Source organism: Dicentrarchus labrax, unplaced genomic scaffold, assembly GCF_905237075.1.
Source record: "Dicentrarchus labrax unplaced genomic scaffold, dlabrax2021, whole genome shotgun sequence".
Classification (NCBI taxonomy): Eukaryota; Metazoa; Chordata; class Actinopteri; family Moronidae; genus Dicentrarchus; species Dicentrarchus labrax.
The window spans coordinates 5,798,931-5,818,893 of record NW_026136714.1 but is presented as its reverse complement, the minus strand read 5'-3'; the positions used below and the strand labels follow the sequence as shown (position 1 = coordinate 5,818,893).

At 38.7% G+C, this 19,963-nt stretch overlaps 1 protein-coding gene across 2 annotated transcripts in view; it reads left to right on the top strand.

The window, feature by feature from the left end:
- edil3a (EGF-like repeats and discoidin I-like domains 3a) overlaps positions 1-19,963 on the top strand; it is a 105,483-nt gene that overhangs the window by 37,898 nt on the left and 47,622 nt on the right. For both annotated transcript variants that reach the window (XM_051423770.1, XM_051423769.1), the window contains exon 4: positions 18,919-19,032. In XM_051423770.1, the coding sequence (XP_051279730.1) occupies positions 18,919-19,032 (114 nt within the window). The remainder of the gene's footprint in view (positions 1-18,918; positions 19,033-19,963) is intronic.

Genomic DNA, 19,963 nt, shown 5'->3' with positions numbered 1-19,963 from the left:
CAGAAAGTAAATCGCTGTTGAAAGGACGAGTTCAGCAAAACGATAGTGAAAAGAAATGCTGAACTTGCTTTCTTTTGTTGAGCATGCTCTTAATAAAGGTTGGAGTCAGAAGGTTTTTGCTGCCTATGAGATACGTTAGACCATGAGCATTGTTCTGAACCCCAGTACAATTTATGCTCTATCTTTAAACAGACTTTCTGAACTTTTAAGCCTCTTATGCCCTGAAACTGGGCACAAGGCAACTTGAGGTGCAAGCGCATGTGAGTGTGACCAACACCAGCAATTGTAAAAACATGAAAATGTACAAATGTACAAATGGGTCATTGCAACTCTGTAAGTGCACTACTGGCTGTGCTGTGTATTTTGATGTTGTTGAAGACAGTTACAAAGAAATAAAGCAAAGTAATGGAAAATCAGCAACATTGCTTTTCTTAAAACAACAGAAACTTCCTTTTATTGTAAGCTTTCTCCAGCCTTTCTCTCAAAAATTCCACAACAAATAACTGAGCTGTTTGATAACTGTTCACGGAAACAACAAGGAGCAGCAGGAGTAAGCTGTTTTGACATTTCAAAAAGTAAAGTTACTTTTCTTTCTTTTTTTCTGTTTCACTTAAATATTCTCAACAGTAGTCACTGTTCTCAACCAATTTCACAGAAAAGATTAAATAGTGGCTTTCTTGTGTCAGTATTACTCGCAGCACGACTTATTAGGAAATATGTTATTTAATGTCAGGAAGTGAAACCTAGTTTATGTGTATTTAAAAAAGAAAATGTCATATAAGAGATGCAATCAAAATCAGCTAGCCGGCTGTAGAAAAAGTATAGCATCCAACCTACTGATATCTTGACTTAAAACTTTTGCATTTTGAATACATCCCAGGATTTGGAGACAGCAAGTAGCTTTTGTCTGTAAGTGCTAAATCTAGCTAAATCCTGCAGAATGATATATAGGCCAAGTCCTGAGGCTGTCTGTGTGTGTGTGCCTGGCAGAGCATTGCGTTAGCCCACACAACACAGTTGTCCTTCATCGCAGGTGTGCTTGTAAGTAATGGATTTAATGTATCACGGTGCAAACTGTGTCGTGAGACGGCCCATTATTGGTCTGAGAGAGACAGAAGGATTGACACAGAAAGAAAGAGAGATGATAGCCAATACTTACATTTATATCTGCCTGATAATCCTACCACACCAAGGTCAAACAAAGACAGCACTTCAGAGGTAAACTGAAAAGAAGAAATGGGCTCTCATTTTGGGACAGTTGGTGTCAGTCATTTGTTTTCATATCATTTTCTTTTTTCTATTTTATGAAAATGCACAAAACATAAAAGGAAATGGAGCGAGTCACTATATCAACGGTGTTTCATTGTGTTTGTTTCCAGCCAGAGTCGTGAGCAATTGGCTAGCATTCATGTCATAATTCAGTTATTGTTTCCTATTAAGCCCTTAGGGTGGTGAGAAACTGATTTGATATGGGCTGAATACACATTAATGTCTGCCAATTTCCCTCACGGTCATTACAGTTGAATGGAAGAGAGTGGGTGACAGTGAGAGAGGGGGAAAGAGAGAAACAGTTTTGTATCTGAAGACATTTATAATCAAATCTAGCGTCTGAATAATTCCTGCAATTAAATGATAAAGGCATATAAATAATTGTCCCTTTAGAATGACAGCTTAGCGGGCTTTGTTATGGTATGGCGTTGGCTTTTAATGGATGACAAGCTTAATGAAAAGGATAAAAATTAGAAAAAAGATGTTGGCTGGGAGTTCTGTAGGATACAAGAAACAACACAAAAACATGGGGCGTTTTAATCTTGCTGAACAACCTGTCTTAATGTGTGTGTTATTTTAATGAATATCAACCACTTTAATGGGTAGATATTGATGTGCCCCCTTTCACTGCTGATGACACTTCAAGCTAGTATTTGTCGATACTATGAATTCATCAATACATTCATTAGTCTCCTTGTTAAAAAGCTGGCAGCTGTTGCAACAGAATGGATACCTGCTGCTTTATTGTGAAATATTAAACCAAATCAGACTAAGATCAGACAAACTCAGGATGTACAGTATTTCCGGATGGGTTTTTTAAAGATTGCTTCAGGATTGTAGGATTACCTTTTTACCTCGTGCTATCTAGTAATCCAGTGTTTTAAATCAGTATTGGCCCGGATCAGTGTTTGGATTTCTATATACTGTGCATTATACAGATGTAACATAATATAAATGTGTAGGCCAGCCCTAGATTTTTACTGTTGCTCTTACTATCTCCTTGCTCCGTTGGAGCAAAATCCAATTTCACACCTTTGAACGTTATCCTAAATACATGCGCTACATATCCTGCTTGTTAGACCAGTTTTATGAAGCACAGCCAGCAATGATGTCACACATGGGGAGCTAGGATAAGTACAAGCTATTTCAGACTTTTTTGATGGGCAGACACCGTACTGTATGTACTCGATGCTGTTGTTATTTTTTTTTACAGCCATCAGTGAGTCAACCTGAGGTGTTGAGATTTCCATATTCAGAGCAGACGTCAGACAATCACAGCTGAATGTGATGGCAGTGTGAAGTCACAGCAGGCGTCAAAGAGAAAGTTTCATAAGTTTGATTTCAGTCAGCCACTTTTATGCAACTCAATCTAATAGTATCTTGTTTATGGATTTTAGTAGATTAAGTCTTTTAGGGCTGCCCCCGAAAACTCAAAACTCAACTCATAAGTTTGTCAGTCAAATTAATTTGAGTTTTGAGTTTTGATCCCGTAGAACTGATTTAAGGTTTAGCTTTTGAAATGGTAGTCAGGCAAAACAGTTGGAAATCAGCTTTACCAAGTCTAAAGTCTCAACCACCAGAGAAAAAAACAGGGTTAATTTGAGGTTAGTGTCACTGCTTTTGTTCTGAAAGCCCTTATTACCACTAAGTCATTCATCTTTCGATAGTGTGGCGTCATGTCCCTGAGAGAATGAGTGCCATGTGATTGGGCAAGAAGCCAAACATTGTAATGAACTGTCACAGTGTGGAGATTGGGACTGATTGCCTCAGCTCATTTTTAGGGCATGCATTCTCAGTCTATCAAGGACAAATGAGCTATAAACTGTTCGGATTTCTACTGAAGTGTTTATTTTTCTGCAGAGATATTTGCCATAATGTCTCCCCACAAACGGTCTTGTGTAACAAGCACACCTCCTGGTGAGGTTATAATTGACGCAGTAATACTAAGTCATAGCTTGGAAAGTAGGCAGATCAGAGGAAGAATGTCACACTCTTCTTTGTGTGTAGTGAAACTTGATCACATTCCTGATTCCTGTGGCTCCTTTTCCTTAACTCTCTTTGAAAGATGTTGGTTTTGTCTTATTTCTTTATACTTACTCACTGATACTGTATGTGGAGGTCACTCAAATATATTAAAATAAGTGGTTTGAAGGTCTGAAAGGTCAGGCCAGTGCAGGAGCGCCTTAAACCTGCATTCGTTCTAATCCAAAAAATGGACTCCACTGGTTGCAAAAAGAAGTCTGATTGTATGCAAACTTGAAAACATGGCCCAATTTCACTTGATTTATTTTATCAGTAAATAGTTTTCTAATGGGTTTATAGTCACAATCACTAGTTTTAAATCTTTAAAATCAGCATGATATTCATTTTGTATATTACGTTCCCAATTAGAGTAAAGCAGAGTAGCCTATACTTTAGGATGTGGCTACCTTGTGATTGACAAGTCACTACCATGGCGACCACCCCTCACTCGTCCCTAGCTCTACAATCTCATCCGAATATGGTCACTTCTGGCTCCAAAAACCAAGATGGCAATGGCCAATATGGCATACAAGAGGTTTATTCCATGAAACAGTGAGTGACATCATGGTGGCTCTGTCGACTATTTATTATAATGTCTATGAGCTCACTGCAAATCACAGACAAAATTAAAGCTAAGAGAGAAACTGTTTCCTAAAAATATGAGTCGATGTGTTCGGGCTGGTTTTTATTCTTGCAGAAACATATATACAGGCACTATAAAAAACAACAACTACCAAGTTAATTTGGCTATATTGTTTCTTAAATGACTGTTGTTGTTCAAGTTCTATCTCTATCTGTCTCTTTCCATCCTTCTGAGTCCTGCAGATCCTTTGAGCAGATTCCATCTTGCTCTTTGATCAATACACATCTTTGCCTTTCTCTCTGAAACACAAGCAGGGCAGGATTGATTGGAGCTAAATGTAGGATGTGTGAGATTTTATGTTTGGCCCTGTGTTAGCTCATGTATTGACAGTTGCTATCATGCTGTATTAGCCCTGCTGCCTCCACAGCTTCTTGCCACAGAATAATCAGCCAGTGTTTATGGCTGCAGCCCGATGTAAGGCCGCAAGGAGCCATTACTGTTAGTCAATTCACCTGGGACAGATCACAAACTGCCTTTCATCAGCTCAAGAGAAAAAAAGAGACTCCATAAGGACATGGTCGGTGCTTACTCTTTGGTACTACTACTGCATTACTACCCTATTGTGTGTGTTTTGCAGTTTGTAAGGAGATATCCAGTGGTGCTTATATTTCTTTTTTATTATTTTTTTCCCCCTCTCTAATGTTTCACCGGGCCCTCTGACTCCACGCCTTCACATGGATTTTTATGGATAGTGAGCAAGAGAAATAGAGATCGGACTTATTTTCTGTCTTCATCTCTTTGTTGTGTTCAATTTACTGCTTAAGAGCAAGATGATAGCATAGACAATAGCACCACAGCCTGAGGCAACATGAGTAGTATCAAAAGGAAAGTGGTTATGTACATCTTAACCTGTAAACATTTGACTACAGCAATAGACTCTATTTGTCAGGCACAAGGTAGAGGTAGGCAGTTTCTCCCAGCACCCCCTTCTCCCCTGTGAACACCCACCACTTCACTTTACTAGCACACCTCCGAGTGGTTACCAGCATCTCTTCAAGCGAAAAATGACTTGCCCTTCTCAAACCTGCCACTGCCTCACAGGAGGTGTTAGTCGGCATTTCTTCCTCTCCTCCCATGGAGGCCACTGAGAGAGGACAGCGGGTGGGGTGGAGAGAGATAGGTGGGCTTGTGGTTTTTCTCCTCCCTCTCAACATGATTGAGGCAGTTGTTATCTCCTTCTAACTGTGAGGCTGCACTGTTAAAGTCACTCCAGCAAATATCACGATGAAGCATGGAAATTTCCTTCTTCTTTTCCTAAAAGCTAAAGGCATCTCACCAGGCCTTAAAATCCCATGCTCTTTCATTTAGCAATAGGAATTTTAACAAATTATAGATAATAAAATAAAGAGCAGTATGCATACATGCTTTAAACATGGATATACTGATATCAATAAAATCAAAGCTATTAAATGGTTAAATATCTTTGAGCATGTATTGTATACAGATCAGTTTTTTGCCAGACCTATAAATATGTTTCCACCTCATCAGTGTTTGCACCATCACTCCTGGAGCCACTCCTCTGACAGTACAGAGTCCCAAACATGTGGACTAAATTTGTGTTTGTTTGCCCCTTCTGTTCATTGTTATTTTGTAGAAATGATAACAGTTCTGAAGAAGAAAATGGACCCATATTTCCAACAAATGATCTTGCAAATTGCCACCGTGTCCACAAAATCAGCCTGCTATTCATCTCAGTGGTGAAGCTCTGCAAAGTGCTTGCTTTTTTGTTTATAACTCCAGGGGGAAGTTGTTCATGTGCAGAAATCCAATAACTGTCTTAGATCACATGAGCAGTATAGCTGAATTTTCTTTTAGGGCGGATTTTCACTTTGAATTTTAAAAGAATTACTTTTTCGGGGCAGGCTTAGCTAACTGGATTAAGATTGATTTAAGTACAACTTTAAGTTAGTGGAAAAGTTTGTTAAAGAAAAACTTTCCCAATGGTAAACAGGCGGAAGGAGCACTTTGTCCACAGAAAGTGAACCAATTTTCAAAATAAACAGAGACATCAGTTTAGTCATAGTGCCTGAGGTCTGTTCTTGTAGGTATAAATCTGTCTCGTCTTAACAGCCTCTGGCTTACAAGAGCTGGAAAGTTTTACTGAAATTATGCTAATCTGGACATCAGTTTTATTTTTATACGCATAAATTAGCATGAACAACTTTTAACACTAGTTTGTTTTCTCAGAATAATTTATACCTATTCTAAAATGTAGGACTTCTGCTCCTCTTTTCTTCTTCTTGGGTCACAAACACATGGCTGGTGATTGTGTTGCATTATTGCAAACAGTCTGTAGTAGCAGTATCAGTGCAGCACCATGTCATCGCCTTTATTTAGGTTATTCACGTAAGAGTGTCTAATTTATTTTTCTTTTCTCCTTTTTTTTTCTTGTCATATTTTGTGAATTTCTTCAAAAATCTCACATTGTTTATCTTGTGAATACAGATTCACTCCTACTAGAGTTTCCCAAGGTCGTCATTGTATCACAGATACAAAAAAATGTGCCCCACTACCTGAAGTGGCCTTAGAACCTTTGTGAACACTGGCTGCCTCAAGGCTCTCCCCACTGCTCCATTACTGTGATGTAGAGCTGTGTGGAGGACACAGCCATTTCCAGACACCCTCTCAACATTACATTCACAATCCCACAGCCCACCCACTGCTCTCAGTCTGTGGCTAGAAAGCAGCATTTACAGGAAGAGATGAGAGTAGAGAATCCTGGGGGAAGGGTCCATAGTCCACCAAACATCCAAAGAAGACCACAATCACGCAGCCAAACCGTCAGACGCCAATGATCAACTACTCATGGAGAGACAGAGTGTGTCCACACACTCGCTTTCTGTCTTGCAGGAGTCTCTGCAGATCAAAATGGAAAGATGAATATGCTTGTGGGCCAGAAGTCCTGTTGTTTTAGCTCACTGCGCATTTGGTCTATCCTTGTTCAAAGCACTGTGTATCACTCGAAGGGAAACAGCACAGCACCTCTTTATGTAGTGGTTCAATCATAATCTGGTCAGTAAATCAGGCCTTACAGATGACTTTTATGTTTATTTTTTTCATCTGTGTGAATAAATAGAGATCAGCATCTAAAACAGCTTTAACACCGCTCGTGTGATATTTTAACAGTAGCATTCACCTTTACTTTGTGCACACAGCGCTCATCTGTATATTTGGAAAAGAATGAATGAAGGGAAGAATGACTTGGTTGTTTTTAGCTTGTCTAGCATGAATAATTCCCCTTGTCACTGATTTTGGTGATGTCATTGTGATTTTGATCAGTCAGTCTCACACAAGAAGCGAGAAAGAATTTGTTTTGTTTACCTGCGGCATAGTGGCATCATAGGCATTGTGGTGTTGTGCCACGCTTACCAAGATATGCGTCATTGCCACTTTCTTAATGTAGCTGCAGGCAACTACTTTGGGGAGTATGTGCCTGGTGTTTTCCGACAGTAGATATTCCAGACAAGGGATGAGCATCTACCTTTTCCTGTTAGGTTGCACTGTGTAGCCTCTTCACTTAGAGTCATGCTTTGCGTCTTGCAATGTTTTCTTTCAAGTTATTTTATGCTACTTAAGGACAACACTGTTTGTGTCTCCTTGCAGTGTGTCTCAGATGGCCTCTATACCTATAGATGTATATGTAGGTGGGTGAAAAAATAGATCTTGCAGTGATACTAAGTAAACTTGCCATGACCCTTTACTGGGTCCACAGGTGCAAAGAAACAGGCCCACATTTCTAACTTATATGTCTTTTATATTTGCTCTTAATAAGAGGCATTAATAGTAAGAACACTCCCATGGTTCAATAGACTGAATGTTGCGGTTTATTAAACCATAGACCTACTTAGAACAAGCCCACCTACAATACAGTTAACAGTAAGGTAAAGTAGTGTTATAATAACATTATAAGTGTATGTTATTATTATTCATATTTCTTGTCACCTTGGCTATGTATAGTTTTTGCTTGCTTTCAGTATATGTGTGCAGCTTCTTTGTGTGTTTATGTCTACATGAATCCACAAAGCAAAGGAGACCTGGTCAAAGATCAGTGTTGTACTTCAAATGTCTATTTTCTTGGGTGTCCTGCTGCCCCATTCTCCATCCCAGGAGGAGCTGACCCTATCACGTCTCTGTCAGAGGGCATTTTGGATAACAAGCTGGGGAAACAAGCTAGAATCAAGGTGTTTAGAGACACTTTTTCTGCGCCACTGACAGAGATATTTTATTTAGCCTCCTAGATGGAGCCTTTAGCTTGACAGATCAAAACTGACCTTTTTTCCTCACCTTTATTGAATACAAAGAATGGCACCAGACACTATTTATCAGGATCTGTCTGTGCTTGGCCCTGATCTCGCCAGTGTTAGCCTTATGCATGTTCTCACACCCTCATCTGTCCGTGTTCCGACTCTCCATTGATAATATAAAAGTAAATATGTCACCTTTTCCATATTTCTCCAGTAAGCACTGGGTTCTGCAAATCCTGCCAAATAAAAACTGCTGTAGACACATATTTTTAGTAAGATGACCTTTCTTCTTTGGCAAGGTGATGCCTTGCTAGCAAAATCACAGGTGACACAGTTTTTTCCACAATGCAACTTTGCTGTTAAAACCAAATATAATGGCACATAATGCCTTCAGGAAGTTGGCACTATATAATATGGTCGGGGCCGCTGGCTTGAAGTGTAGTCTTGTTAGCAAAACATAGTATTCTAGGGAAAGGCCAGCACTTTTTAAAGAGTATGAATGTATCAAAGTGCTTCCGGAGTGGTTTTGTTTGAGGTTTTTTGAGAGCCTGGATTGTACTAGCACTGTTTGCTCAGATTAAAAGAGAAAATGGCGAGGAACAAAAGCATTACTTTGAATGTTATGAAGAAAAACAGCAAGAAAATAATGAGATGGGAATTGCCAGAAAAGAGCCTGGATGTATTTGCTCAATTTTAGTGTCCCTCCAACCCCTCCCTTTTTCCCCAGTCCCTGAGCACCCATTCACCTGGTTTATCCTTCCTGTGGAGGGGTTGTAGGGAACGAGCTGTTACCAGGGCCTAATTGTGTAAGGCCCCCTCGGACACTTGAGCTGCGCTGTCACCTCCTCGCTTCTGTAGTAAGGATGGACCTGTTGGCAGATGGCCAAAGCATAAATAGAGATGCATTTCCAAATCCCAGGTGGTGGAAAAGAGTTAGACTCAGTCCTGCCCAGGGCTTTTGGCTGGCACTGCAAGCTAAAACAGAACACTGATAAATGTTCAGCTTGACTTCACAGAGCTGCATTAATTCAGGATGGTCAGTGTGTGGCCAAATTAGTATCAGTGTTGTTTTACTACAGGCTGGGTTTGTTCAATGTGACTGAAAAAAGAGATTAAGGTTGGTGGTCATGAGAAGGTTGTAAACCATAACAAAGGAGTTTTGGTGCCTGACAGAGAGATATTAACTGATTCCACCTTTGATTTAAGATTAAATATGATATACATTATAGACAGTAGATATGTGGATAGCCATTATGGGGATCATTATACTTTTTTACCAAAGCATTCATGGATTCTCCTCTTGTGTTCATTAGATACAGGAATGAGGAGTTCAGAGAGAAGGTCAGCAAGGAAATGAATTAATAAAATTGGTGTGAAATTACGCTCTGTTGAAACCACTGAAGTATCTTAATCTGGCAGCACTATAAATATTAAAGTCTGCATAAGCCATTCAGAATCTGACCCTTATCAAAACTCTTTTTTTGATGAATACGATTTTTAACTCTTTCTTCAAATATTATATTTTAAACTAAACATATTAGATCCTTTATGTCTACAGTACTATGTCAAGCCTAGGTGTTCTTATCTTTAACATGATCTTGTTTCTTTTATTTGATTGAATATTTTTGCCAGTGTAAGTCTGTTGAACCACCGTCTCAGTATAGACTGAAATAGCTCGATGAATTTTGGATGGAAAAGTAAAAGTTAAGGAAAAAGTTAAGGAAAAGTTAAGGGATGGATTGCCATTCAAAAACTGAATGGCAATCCATCCCTTAACTTTCCTCCAGCACCACCACAATGTTGACATTTGTGGTTCAGAATGACATTTCTGACAACTATTGGAGGATTTCTGAGAACTTCACACACATTTATGTTCTTGAGAGGATGAATTGTAATAATTTGATTCAAACCTTTTATCTTGGGCCATCAACTGGTCAAAATGTCCTTTTTCTGTCATTTTTTAAGACTTCTGGACCAATGTGTAGGATTCAGTGGCAACTAGCAGTGCAACCATCTGAATACAGCTCAGCCTTCCAAGCGTAGAGAAACTACAATGGCTGCAAAAAATGTGAAAGACCCTATCTAGAGCCAGTGTTTGATTGGTCTATTCTGTGCTACTTTATAAACATGGTGGTCCAACATGACAGACAAAAAAAAATCGTCTTATTCTAAGGTAATGAAAACATACCTATTCCGTTTCTTCCGATAGTTCCTCCTAAATATTACACACTGGACATTTAATACTCGCAAAGGTAATAGCATCCTCATCACACTCAGCTGTAGTTTATGTTTAGTCCTCATTAGCAAATGCTGTTAACACATCGTATACTCAAATATTGTGGTATTGTAAGAGCCAACGTCTCTTTTTATCCTTATTATTCGTGCTTTTTGGCCATCACCTCCCTCCACTTTCTATCTGCATCTTATTTAAGTGTCTCTTAAACATTCTAGAAAGTGATCACACTGTTGTTCCGAGGTAGTTCAGTATTCCCCTCACATACCTGCTGTGGAGGCTCCATCTGTAAGCTTAAAATGACACTTAAGGCTTTCCTCCGAGTGTCATTCTGTCTCCGAGCTGAGGGCTCTTCACATTCTGTACACCCCAGCTTCGGAGGAGCCCCCCGGTCTGCATGTCTTCGAAATGATGAGTGTTTTGCTTCTCAGAACCTCTCTGCAATGCATCCTAAGATACCTTTTCAAGGGCTTCTGGAGTGCTGCTGTGAATAACTTCTCAGCGGACTAATCCCACTTCAAAAAGGGAGCCTTTGGAATGCACTATTCTTAATCCTGAATTCACAACATCATCATATCCCTTAAAACATGCAGCATGTACCACTGTAAAAAAAACCTTCATATGAGATTTCTGAAAAGTTAATCAATGAAATCAATACTCATGCTGAGCCTAGTATGACCACAGTTGAGACATATCACTGTGAAAACACATTTCAAGTATATATAAATCTCTATTCCAACTGGTTGTGTGACTTCATCAGACTCTGGATAGGAATCCTGTCTTATGTGGTGATAGTCACTTCAGTGGTATGGGTAAGGCAAGGATAGATTGACAGGATAGATTGACAGTGGAGACAGGCACTTCCATGTTCCATCCTCTATCTCTGACTCAACCTGGAGAGACAGGCCTTGTCTTGGCCTTTGTGTAGTGTGGACTAGACACATTTCACTGCACCAGGACCTGTCAAACACAACATCCAAGGCTGATCGCCCATATACAAAGATGCAGCTCTGAGGACATGTCAGTATCTCTTGAAGTACAGTAGCATTATAGAACTGTCCAGACTAGAACTCACATAGGCAAGCAATAAGCTATTTCATAGAGATACTTAGAGATATGTACTATATGTATGTATGTATCTGTATTGCATCTACAGTGTATGGTGGAAAAACATTGCACGTATTTGACTTTTACTGATAATAAAGCTCTTACTCTGTGCATACAGCCTACTGAGGTGTCCTCTTTCCTGCTGAGATGTGAGCAGGTGGCTCTTTTATCTCCACCTCTTTCGAGCGGGTGCTGTGTTACATCAGAACTGACAAAAATGAGTGCGGGAAAAGTAATATTCACAAAAGAAATAAATAACCGTAAGGATTGCATCACATAATAGATGAGCACAGTAATCACAGAGGGAATAGAAGACAGGACAGCACAAGACACGCTGCTCTTATCAGAACTGCAACTCTATTACTGGCTGAACATGTGTTTATATTGTTCCCATAGTGTTAACACTGTATTGTCATGTTCAACATGTCATGGGCAGCAGAAGATACTGTGCTGTTTTCATGCTATTTTAAAGCATGAAAAACATTCATATGTCATGTTATTCTCCCTTAGATGTGTCATGGTGGTCTGGGTGGAATAAAACCATGTGTTGTTGAATAAGTACTATACGCCTATAACACATGTATAAGCCTAAAGCTAGTGTTGTGTATTATGTCCTTGAGGTGGACCCCCACATAAATATATCAAAATGATCTTTATCCTCAGATGTGAAATTCTCATAAATCTTTGTTCTCATAACTTCCTTAATAAAGTGCTTTTTCAAAGAGCTTATAAGCAAATGATATACATTCTTTCTCTACAGACTAGCATCCAATTAATGTAAATCACTGACTGTGTTTTTAATTTTTTCCCCTGATGAATTCATTCTATTTGACCTCGGATTGCAATCTTTTTTCAGTATCAAATCCAACATCTGCAGTACCACCATGAATCACAGGGCTTCAGCAGGCAGCCTGTCCTATGGGAATCCCTAACCGCTATAAAGAAGGAAAAAAAAGGATGATTACCTCCAAGGAAGTACGAGTGTTCAAGGTCAAGGGTTAATTATGTGGCAGGCATAAACAACCGGTTGTCCACTTCATTCCTGTCGATCACTGACCACAGAGGTCAAACCACTGCTTCTTGTCTCGATAGAGAGGTCAAGAGGATCAACTTGCTTTCCAAACATTTGTGGGTCCACTGGCTCGGTGACATAAAAACAGATAAGATAAGATGAAACTTCCCCAGGGGAAAATATGCATGAGGGCTAAACTGAGTCCAGATGCAGAGATGTAACACGATGAGACATCTCCACATGAAAGCAAAGTCTTGACTAACCTCCAATTGTGTGGCTTACAGTGTCTTGGCAGAGGAAAAAGAAGGCTTAACTCAGTTTTAACCAACATCTGACTGTAATTTAATGAAGGAAGTGGGTGAGATGTAGGGGCAATACTGCTGGGACATTACCTTTCATTCTGCTAATTAAGTTTTGGGGCTTTACAAGTATGAGAGGATTACAAGCTATTAGCAGGCATTTGTTTCAATCATTGGTTTGATTTATGTTGTTGTTTGGGGCCAGTTTAGACTTCCTTATGCTACAGCATATATGTTTAAGTAATGCTTATTTTAATATAAATGAGCTCTGTAAATGAAATTTCCTCTGACCTGTTTTGAGGAGCACAGCTAGCATAGATGGAGAACATGCATATAGCCAGACAAATTGTTGTTTTTTACTGAATTTGCATAAATCTGTAACCATCTTTGTTTCATCATGTGTATGATTTTGTAGCTGACTGTCAGCCAAACAGTAGACTGTGCACAATTTTTATGTAGCTGTTTTCCTAGCTGTAGTCTCTTTTTCTGCAAACATGGTCACATGTCTTGTCTTGGCTTGTTGAACAAACATCCACAACGGAAAAGTGTATGCAGACGTCATTTTGCAGGCTACATGTAACTGCCAGCTAGTCGGCTGTAGCAGTTTGAACAGTGTGAAATATTACCTGCAAATGTCAACAGCGGTCAGTTTAGATGATAAATAGTGTTGTTCTTTAGTACCACTTTAAACATCGTGGTTAACGTTGACAACTGTCTCTACCGGTCTCTTGTACAGGTCTGCCTATAAGCCACAGTTACATTGTGTCTCGTCGCCCCTGCTGGATTAGCTGTCAAACACAAACTCAACTTTGAAGGTTAAAGTGGCATTTCATGTTTTCAATGACGTTTTCTTCCCTTTAAAAGTAATATTAAAAAAATATATATTGTACATGTTTTCTGACTGCAAAAATGATCTGTTTCCTAACTTTGGTTTGTGAAATTTCTCTAACCTCTTATTTGAAGTGTCTCCTAAGACCAATTACGGCACAATTATTATCACTCAGACTGGCACAAAAGGTTTAATACACTCAATGGAATTTCATTTCATTTCATTTCATTTTTTGCCTCATCTTTATGTCACATTTACATCAGCAATAACTCTCCTTTGTACAAGATTTGACACAATCCCTTTACTGTTAAATGAACTGAAAAGCAGATGCAATGGGGTGTGTGTGTTTGTGTGGCAGTAGCAGGTGCAGGTGCTGCAGAGGTCTGTGCAGCCCAGGGGAGAGGGCACAGGTGACCCCTCCCAATACAGGCCTGTTCCTGCTCTCTGGACACACCATAGCCAATTTAGCACTCACAGCCAGTGTTAGTTCCTGACACATAGCACTGTTCATTGCTCTCATTATTGTCCGACTGAGGCCCTTTTTAGAGAGCAATAGAGGAGCAAAGCCAGGGAGCGAGACGTTCCAGTGGACCGATGAGAGCTTAGTGAGAGTCTGACCAGAGACGGAAGAAATATATTTTTGGGTTCATAGCCGTTTTAGGAGACTGTGTCTGTAAGCAAGGTTTAGGCATGATGATGTTAAAGATGATAACACAGTCTATGGTATTAATCCTTTTATTAATCTTAATGTCTTAGAAGAACAACCAATTAGTTTATAAAAATTGTAGTACTGTGCAGTGGCTGGACAAAAATACATAAACACGTTGCAGAGTATTACAGTCAATGTGATGCCACTAAATACACTCTCAGATGAATCAGCATGTTGACTCAGTTTCAACAAAAAATCAACATTATAGGCTTCACTAAAGTAGTGTTATTGGAGAGCGGTATTTTGTATTGCATTCAATTGTACGCTTGGTAGTTTTATTTTCTCCATCCGCTGTAGAAATCTTTACTCAAACTGGCTTGTTAAATCGTTATAACCAAGATAGCACTATTCCCATTAAGCTGAAGACATCAGTTGCAAAATGTTGTTTTACAATGCTTAAGGCTTTAATGACATATTTAAATGCAGAATACTAGACATTGACTATTACTAGTGAGGGAAACTCCTTGGATGTATGCCTGTAACTGTGTTGTACAAGTTGTGTAAGCAGAGTTTTATTTACCTGACCACTGGGCTATCACATATTTCCCTCTGTACATTTATTTCACCCTCTCTCCTCTCTTTCTTTCACAGTTTCTGTCCCTCCCATCCTCACCATACTTCTCCTCACCTCTCTTCTCAATTTTTTTTATCGGGTGGATTAACTGCATTCCCTGAAGTAATCCCTTTTCTCCCACCTGATTTACTGGCAATACACCGCTTTTAAGTCTCACTTTCCCTGTGCTGATCTCCCAAGGGCTAATGGCCTCTCATAAAAGGGAAGCACATTGTAAGATGGGCTAGCTGTGTTTTCCTCTCTCTATGGTATGTTGTGCTCCAGGCTGTTTGACTGGCTCGCCCATTTGGCTAACCTTTGTATTTGAACCTACAACAACAAAGAAGGATATTAACTTAAATAATAACAGCACTCATTATCTAAGTGGCGTGATTGTAGTGGAGAAATAACAATGAATTGTGTTGGTTCTATGTTTTGGTTCTATGTGCTCAGTGTCAGATAGGATTGGCCCCAACCCCTCAGGCAACCCTTAAGGATAAGCAGGTATAGCTAATGCATTGATGGATGGATGTACATTCCTGTTTCCTGTTTTTTTCCTTTGACATTTGGTGTAATGCTCTCTATGGAGGGCCTTTTGTTCACTTTCCATATATTATACTTAAGAGCTTGCTCAGTTAAAATCTACAGCAATAAGATATTCACAATAATGCTACTGCATTTAGTCTCAGATGGATCTACATTCAGCTAATGCATTGAAATCATAATATCTCAATGTTCACAAGTGGCTATAAAATCACATTTCCATTTGGATGTTCCACTAAGGCAATTAGTAAACACCAAATATTCCCTGTACAAATTACTCTGCTGTGAAATGCATGAATGATGTTTCATATGGCCATGCTGTACCCTTGATTAAAAACGGTATTGGTATTTTTATTACTGTTGTTACAGTTGCTAACAATTAGTGGTTCTTGAGGATTAGAGCTATTAAAAACTGAAAAGCAGAATTGTTTAAGGAGGATTGGCAATTGTTGTTCCACACAAAGCTGGTTCTAGTTGGTATTTTTCAGGTTAACATTTTCTACACACGATAATTAAAACAGAATCGATTGCAGTAATCTCCCATAATCAGAATGCTTTGTTCTGAGAAGTTTGTTCATCTCTGTGCTATATGTGTTGCCAGTAGGAGGCTAGTTTCTTGTATTAGTCATGCTGGCTGTTTTTGGATTTGTAATTATATCAGATTGTCCTGTACTATAACTCATCAAAACACACTTGCAGCTGAGGCAGGAGCATAAGAAATATCACAGGTAAACATTGGGGATTGATTGGCTTAAAGCATATTTCTGAATCACATTTGCAACATGATAGTTCTGAAATTAGCTATGGGGACCTACAATAAGAACTGATTACTGTATACTTTGCTTTCTGATTACAGCAAGCACTTGAAATGTTGCAACGCCCCCAAAAACACCCAAATCCACCCATTAATGACAGACCCTGAGTCCTTGAGTGACTGGCTCTCTTACATAAGGTGGGAGTTAGATCATAACAAATACCTGGTCTTGAAAATTTTTCAACCAAATATATGAGAAAACATAGATTTAATGTTTTTTTTTAATTTGTAAGCTTTATATTGATTGCACATTCCATGAGGTTGTTGTTGTAAGTAAGGTCATGAATTCAGCTTCAGTTTTTAGAGCCACAGTCCATATTATCTCTCCAGTTGTCACATATCGGTTGAGTCTTCATGATGCAAACCACGTAGAATGAACTACATGGTCCCTAGCTGACTGTAGACGATGTAGATCCAAACATGATGTAATTTTGGGGAGATGGGGACTGTGAAACAACTGCACATAGGGGCTCTAATGGTTTTATTAAATGGCTTCGAAAATGTCTTGGGAAACAGATACCGAAATACATAAAGACAATCACAAACCATTTGTGCAAAGGCAAAATGGGAAACTAAGGCAACACCCATCATAATAAATGTCATATGAATGCATCTTCACAACTTGACATGCAAAATTATTGGGTAAATTGTTACAATTCTTTCTGTTATAATGTATACATTGAGCGGACCCTGCAGTTTTTATCTGATGTATCTACTTTGTGTCCAGCATAGTTGTGTGTTGATACAGTCTGTCTTTCAAAAGTAGTGTTTAGTGCCAACTGTGAAAATCTACACTTTTGTTGTGCTCTGTATGCCACGAGATGACATGCTGGCTCAAAAAATCTTTTTTCAATCTTCCCAAGAATGTTGCAGTAAAATATACAAATTGTGTCACATTGAGAGGATGAGTGTTTTGCTGTTCACTTTTTGTGCTGTACATCTGATTTATAACTCATGGTATTTCATCAAATGGCTGTAGTTGCAGAGGATGAACAAAAAGCATGGTTTCTCTATCATCAGCTATATCTTAAGCGGGATGTCGCCGTCACATTACGAGACACAGCAGGCCTTGTCTTGCATGTGCTGGCTATGTGCTTATAATGGACAAAGAAATGAAATAAAAACACAGTGATTTACTGTAAATCTATTCTATACAAATTCTACACGTCCAGACAGACACACTATCTTCTCGTGCATACCAGATAAATGAAAACAAAATAGACGTGCATAAGTTCAACCTGCATAACTTCCTGTATAGTCTTTCCGGAAAGGTTTTACAGCTCAATTTCATCAAACATCTTTTCACCCAATGTAGTTATCTCGTGGGTCCCCTGTGGATTTTTGGGTGAATCACTAAACATGTCTCATTTCTCTCTCTGTCTATCTATGCCTCTCTCTTTTATTATTATACTCTATTTATTTATTTACTTTTTAGTTTTCTGCTCTGCTGCAGATTAAAGATGCTACGGCTTCCAGTCACAGTACCTCAGTGACCGTTATGTGTGAAGACCATGACTGTATTCCTCCAGAGCATAAGACATTCACAGAAAAAAAAGATATATTTTGAGATATTACAAATGTACCCAAGTGACTATTATAGATATTATAGATACAATCTCAGAGAGATGAAGCACCATGACAGACTTACTTTAATCATGTTACACTTTCTTAAGCTTTCCAAATCTGAAATCTGGTTACATATTCATGAAGCCAAAATGTACCTATGAGTCACAGACGACTCAGGATATGTTCAGGAGGATTAAAAGTATTTTAGCAGCCATCAGCAAGTTTTGAATCATTAGAAACTTGTTCAAAATTGTTCAAAAGTTTCCCCTTTTCCTCCCTCCAATAATAAATTATTACTAAAAAACGTTTTCCCTATAGAACAGATTGCAAATGGTATGATGGTTGGGGTTGTGGGTCTGTCACTTTCTGCAATTGGTTAGATGAATCAAATTTCAGAGAGCAATTACAAACCAAAGGTGGCTGTACAGCAGATGATAATTCAGTGATTTAGCACACTGAGTCAGTCTGTTCTGCTCTTTTGCATTGCATTGACAAATGCAATTTGACTGTGTAGTACTTAAAATATAACTTGCTTGTAATATGCTAGCAAATTGTTGTTATCATTCAACATTAATTTATCCAGTCCATGTGACTACCTCACTATTGGACATAACTATATTTTATCAATCAGCTACAGTATATAATGTATATATAGCAGACAAATGATAACTGTTATGAATGTTAATGTGTTTTAAACAGTAATACTGGCACTTACTTTATGTAGCTTTGTTTAACTGAGCAGGCATGGTTTGCAGAGCAATACATTGTGTATAGCACTCACATTGAAAAGTATGATAATTATTTCTATTCCAAAGATAGCACACCAGGTAATTGTTCTTAACATTTCAAAACTTGGGCTTGTATTCCAGCATTAATGGTCTCCTGAGGAGCTATGTGATTTATTAGTTTCAAGAAACCAGTGTCTTTGTAGGAGATTCTTTTGGGCAGACAGAATCAAGTAACAGAGAAAATTCAATATATGCTCCCTACCAATGCATTGTAATGAGGATGAAGTCTTGCTAATTGCCTACATGTCTGCTTCAAATAAATGAATGCACCTTTTTTTCTCTTCCAGATATTAACGAATGCGAAAGGGACCCATGCAAAAATGGGGGCATTTGCACAGATTTGGTTGCCAACTATTCCTGCGAATGCCCGGGGGAGTACATGGGGAGGAACTGTCAATACAGTAAGTGCTCATGTTTTTTGTTTTTTTGTTTTATTGTTTTTTTGTCTTTTAACTCTTTTACAACTATCTGTTTAGTTTTAACTGCACACCTGATGCTGTATGTAATTTCAGAGTTGCCAGGTAGTATATCAGCCAAGCCCAATGATCAATCAAAGACATATTTGAAATGTGTTAATCGTAATCCACATTCTGTCTTGTGCAACTTTTGGAAGTTAATTTCTCTATGAGTTTTTAGATACTGCTGGACAAATTCCAGGACAAATGCACACAACTGAATTTCCCCTTGTATATATTGAGATTGAGATCATTGAGATCAGTTACACGTAAGCTGTCAGCTGAAAAGACTGACTAATGCGAATATGAGATCTGAGCAACATAAGATGTGCCAAAGTATGCACAGCCCATGTATTTAAATTTCATTTGAATCTTAAAGATAAATTCAAATGTCTCCTTATATTAGTTTAATAGAGTACACGGATAACAAGAAAAAATGCATGTTCAGACAAACACAATAAACCCTAAAGCATAATAATAATTAAAAAATCTAAACATTTGAAAACTGAGAAGCCACAGCCACTTTGTGCATGCAAGCCCTCATTTCATTTTTTTTGCCCAGTGGCTGTGTAGAAAGAGGGAGAGTTCCGTCTTATCAGAAGTGGCTTTTGGAGAGCTCAAAGGGGCCTTGTGTGTTTATTATGCTATTGTAGGGATTTTGTGTGCTCAATCTAGGAACACATTAGGATTAATATATCAGTGGACTCGGAGCCTTTAGCCACCCCTGTACTGCTATTCACAAATTAATTCATCAGTTTTTCTATCTTACTTCAGGTGCAGTGCAGTTGTTCAGGAACACACTAGAAGGGGGCATTGGAAAAAGAGAAATTTTGCCAGTTGCAATAGTTGTTTTTAATGACAGAAGGCAAAGGGAAAT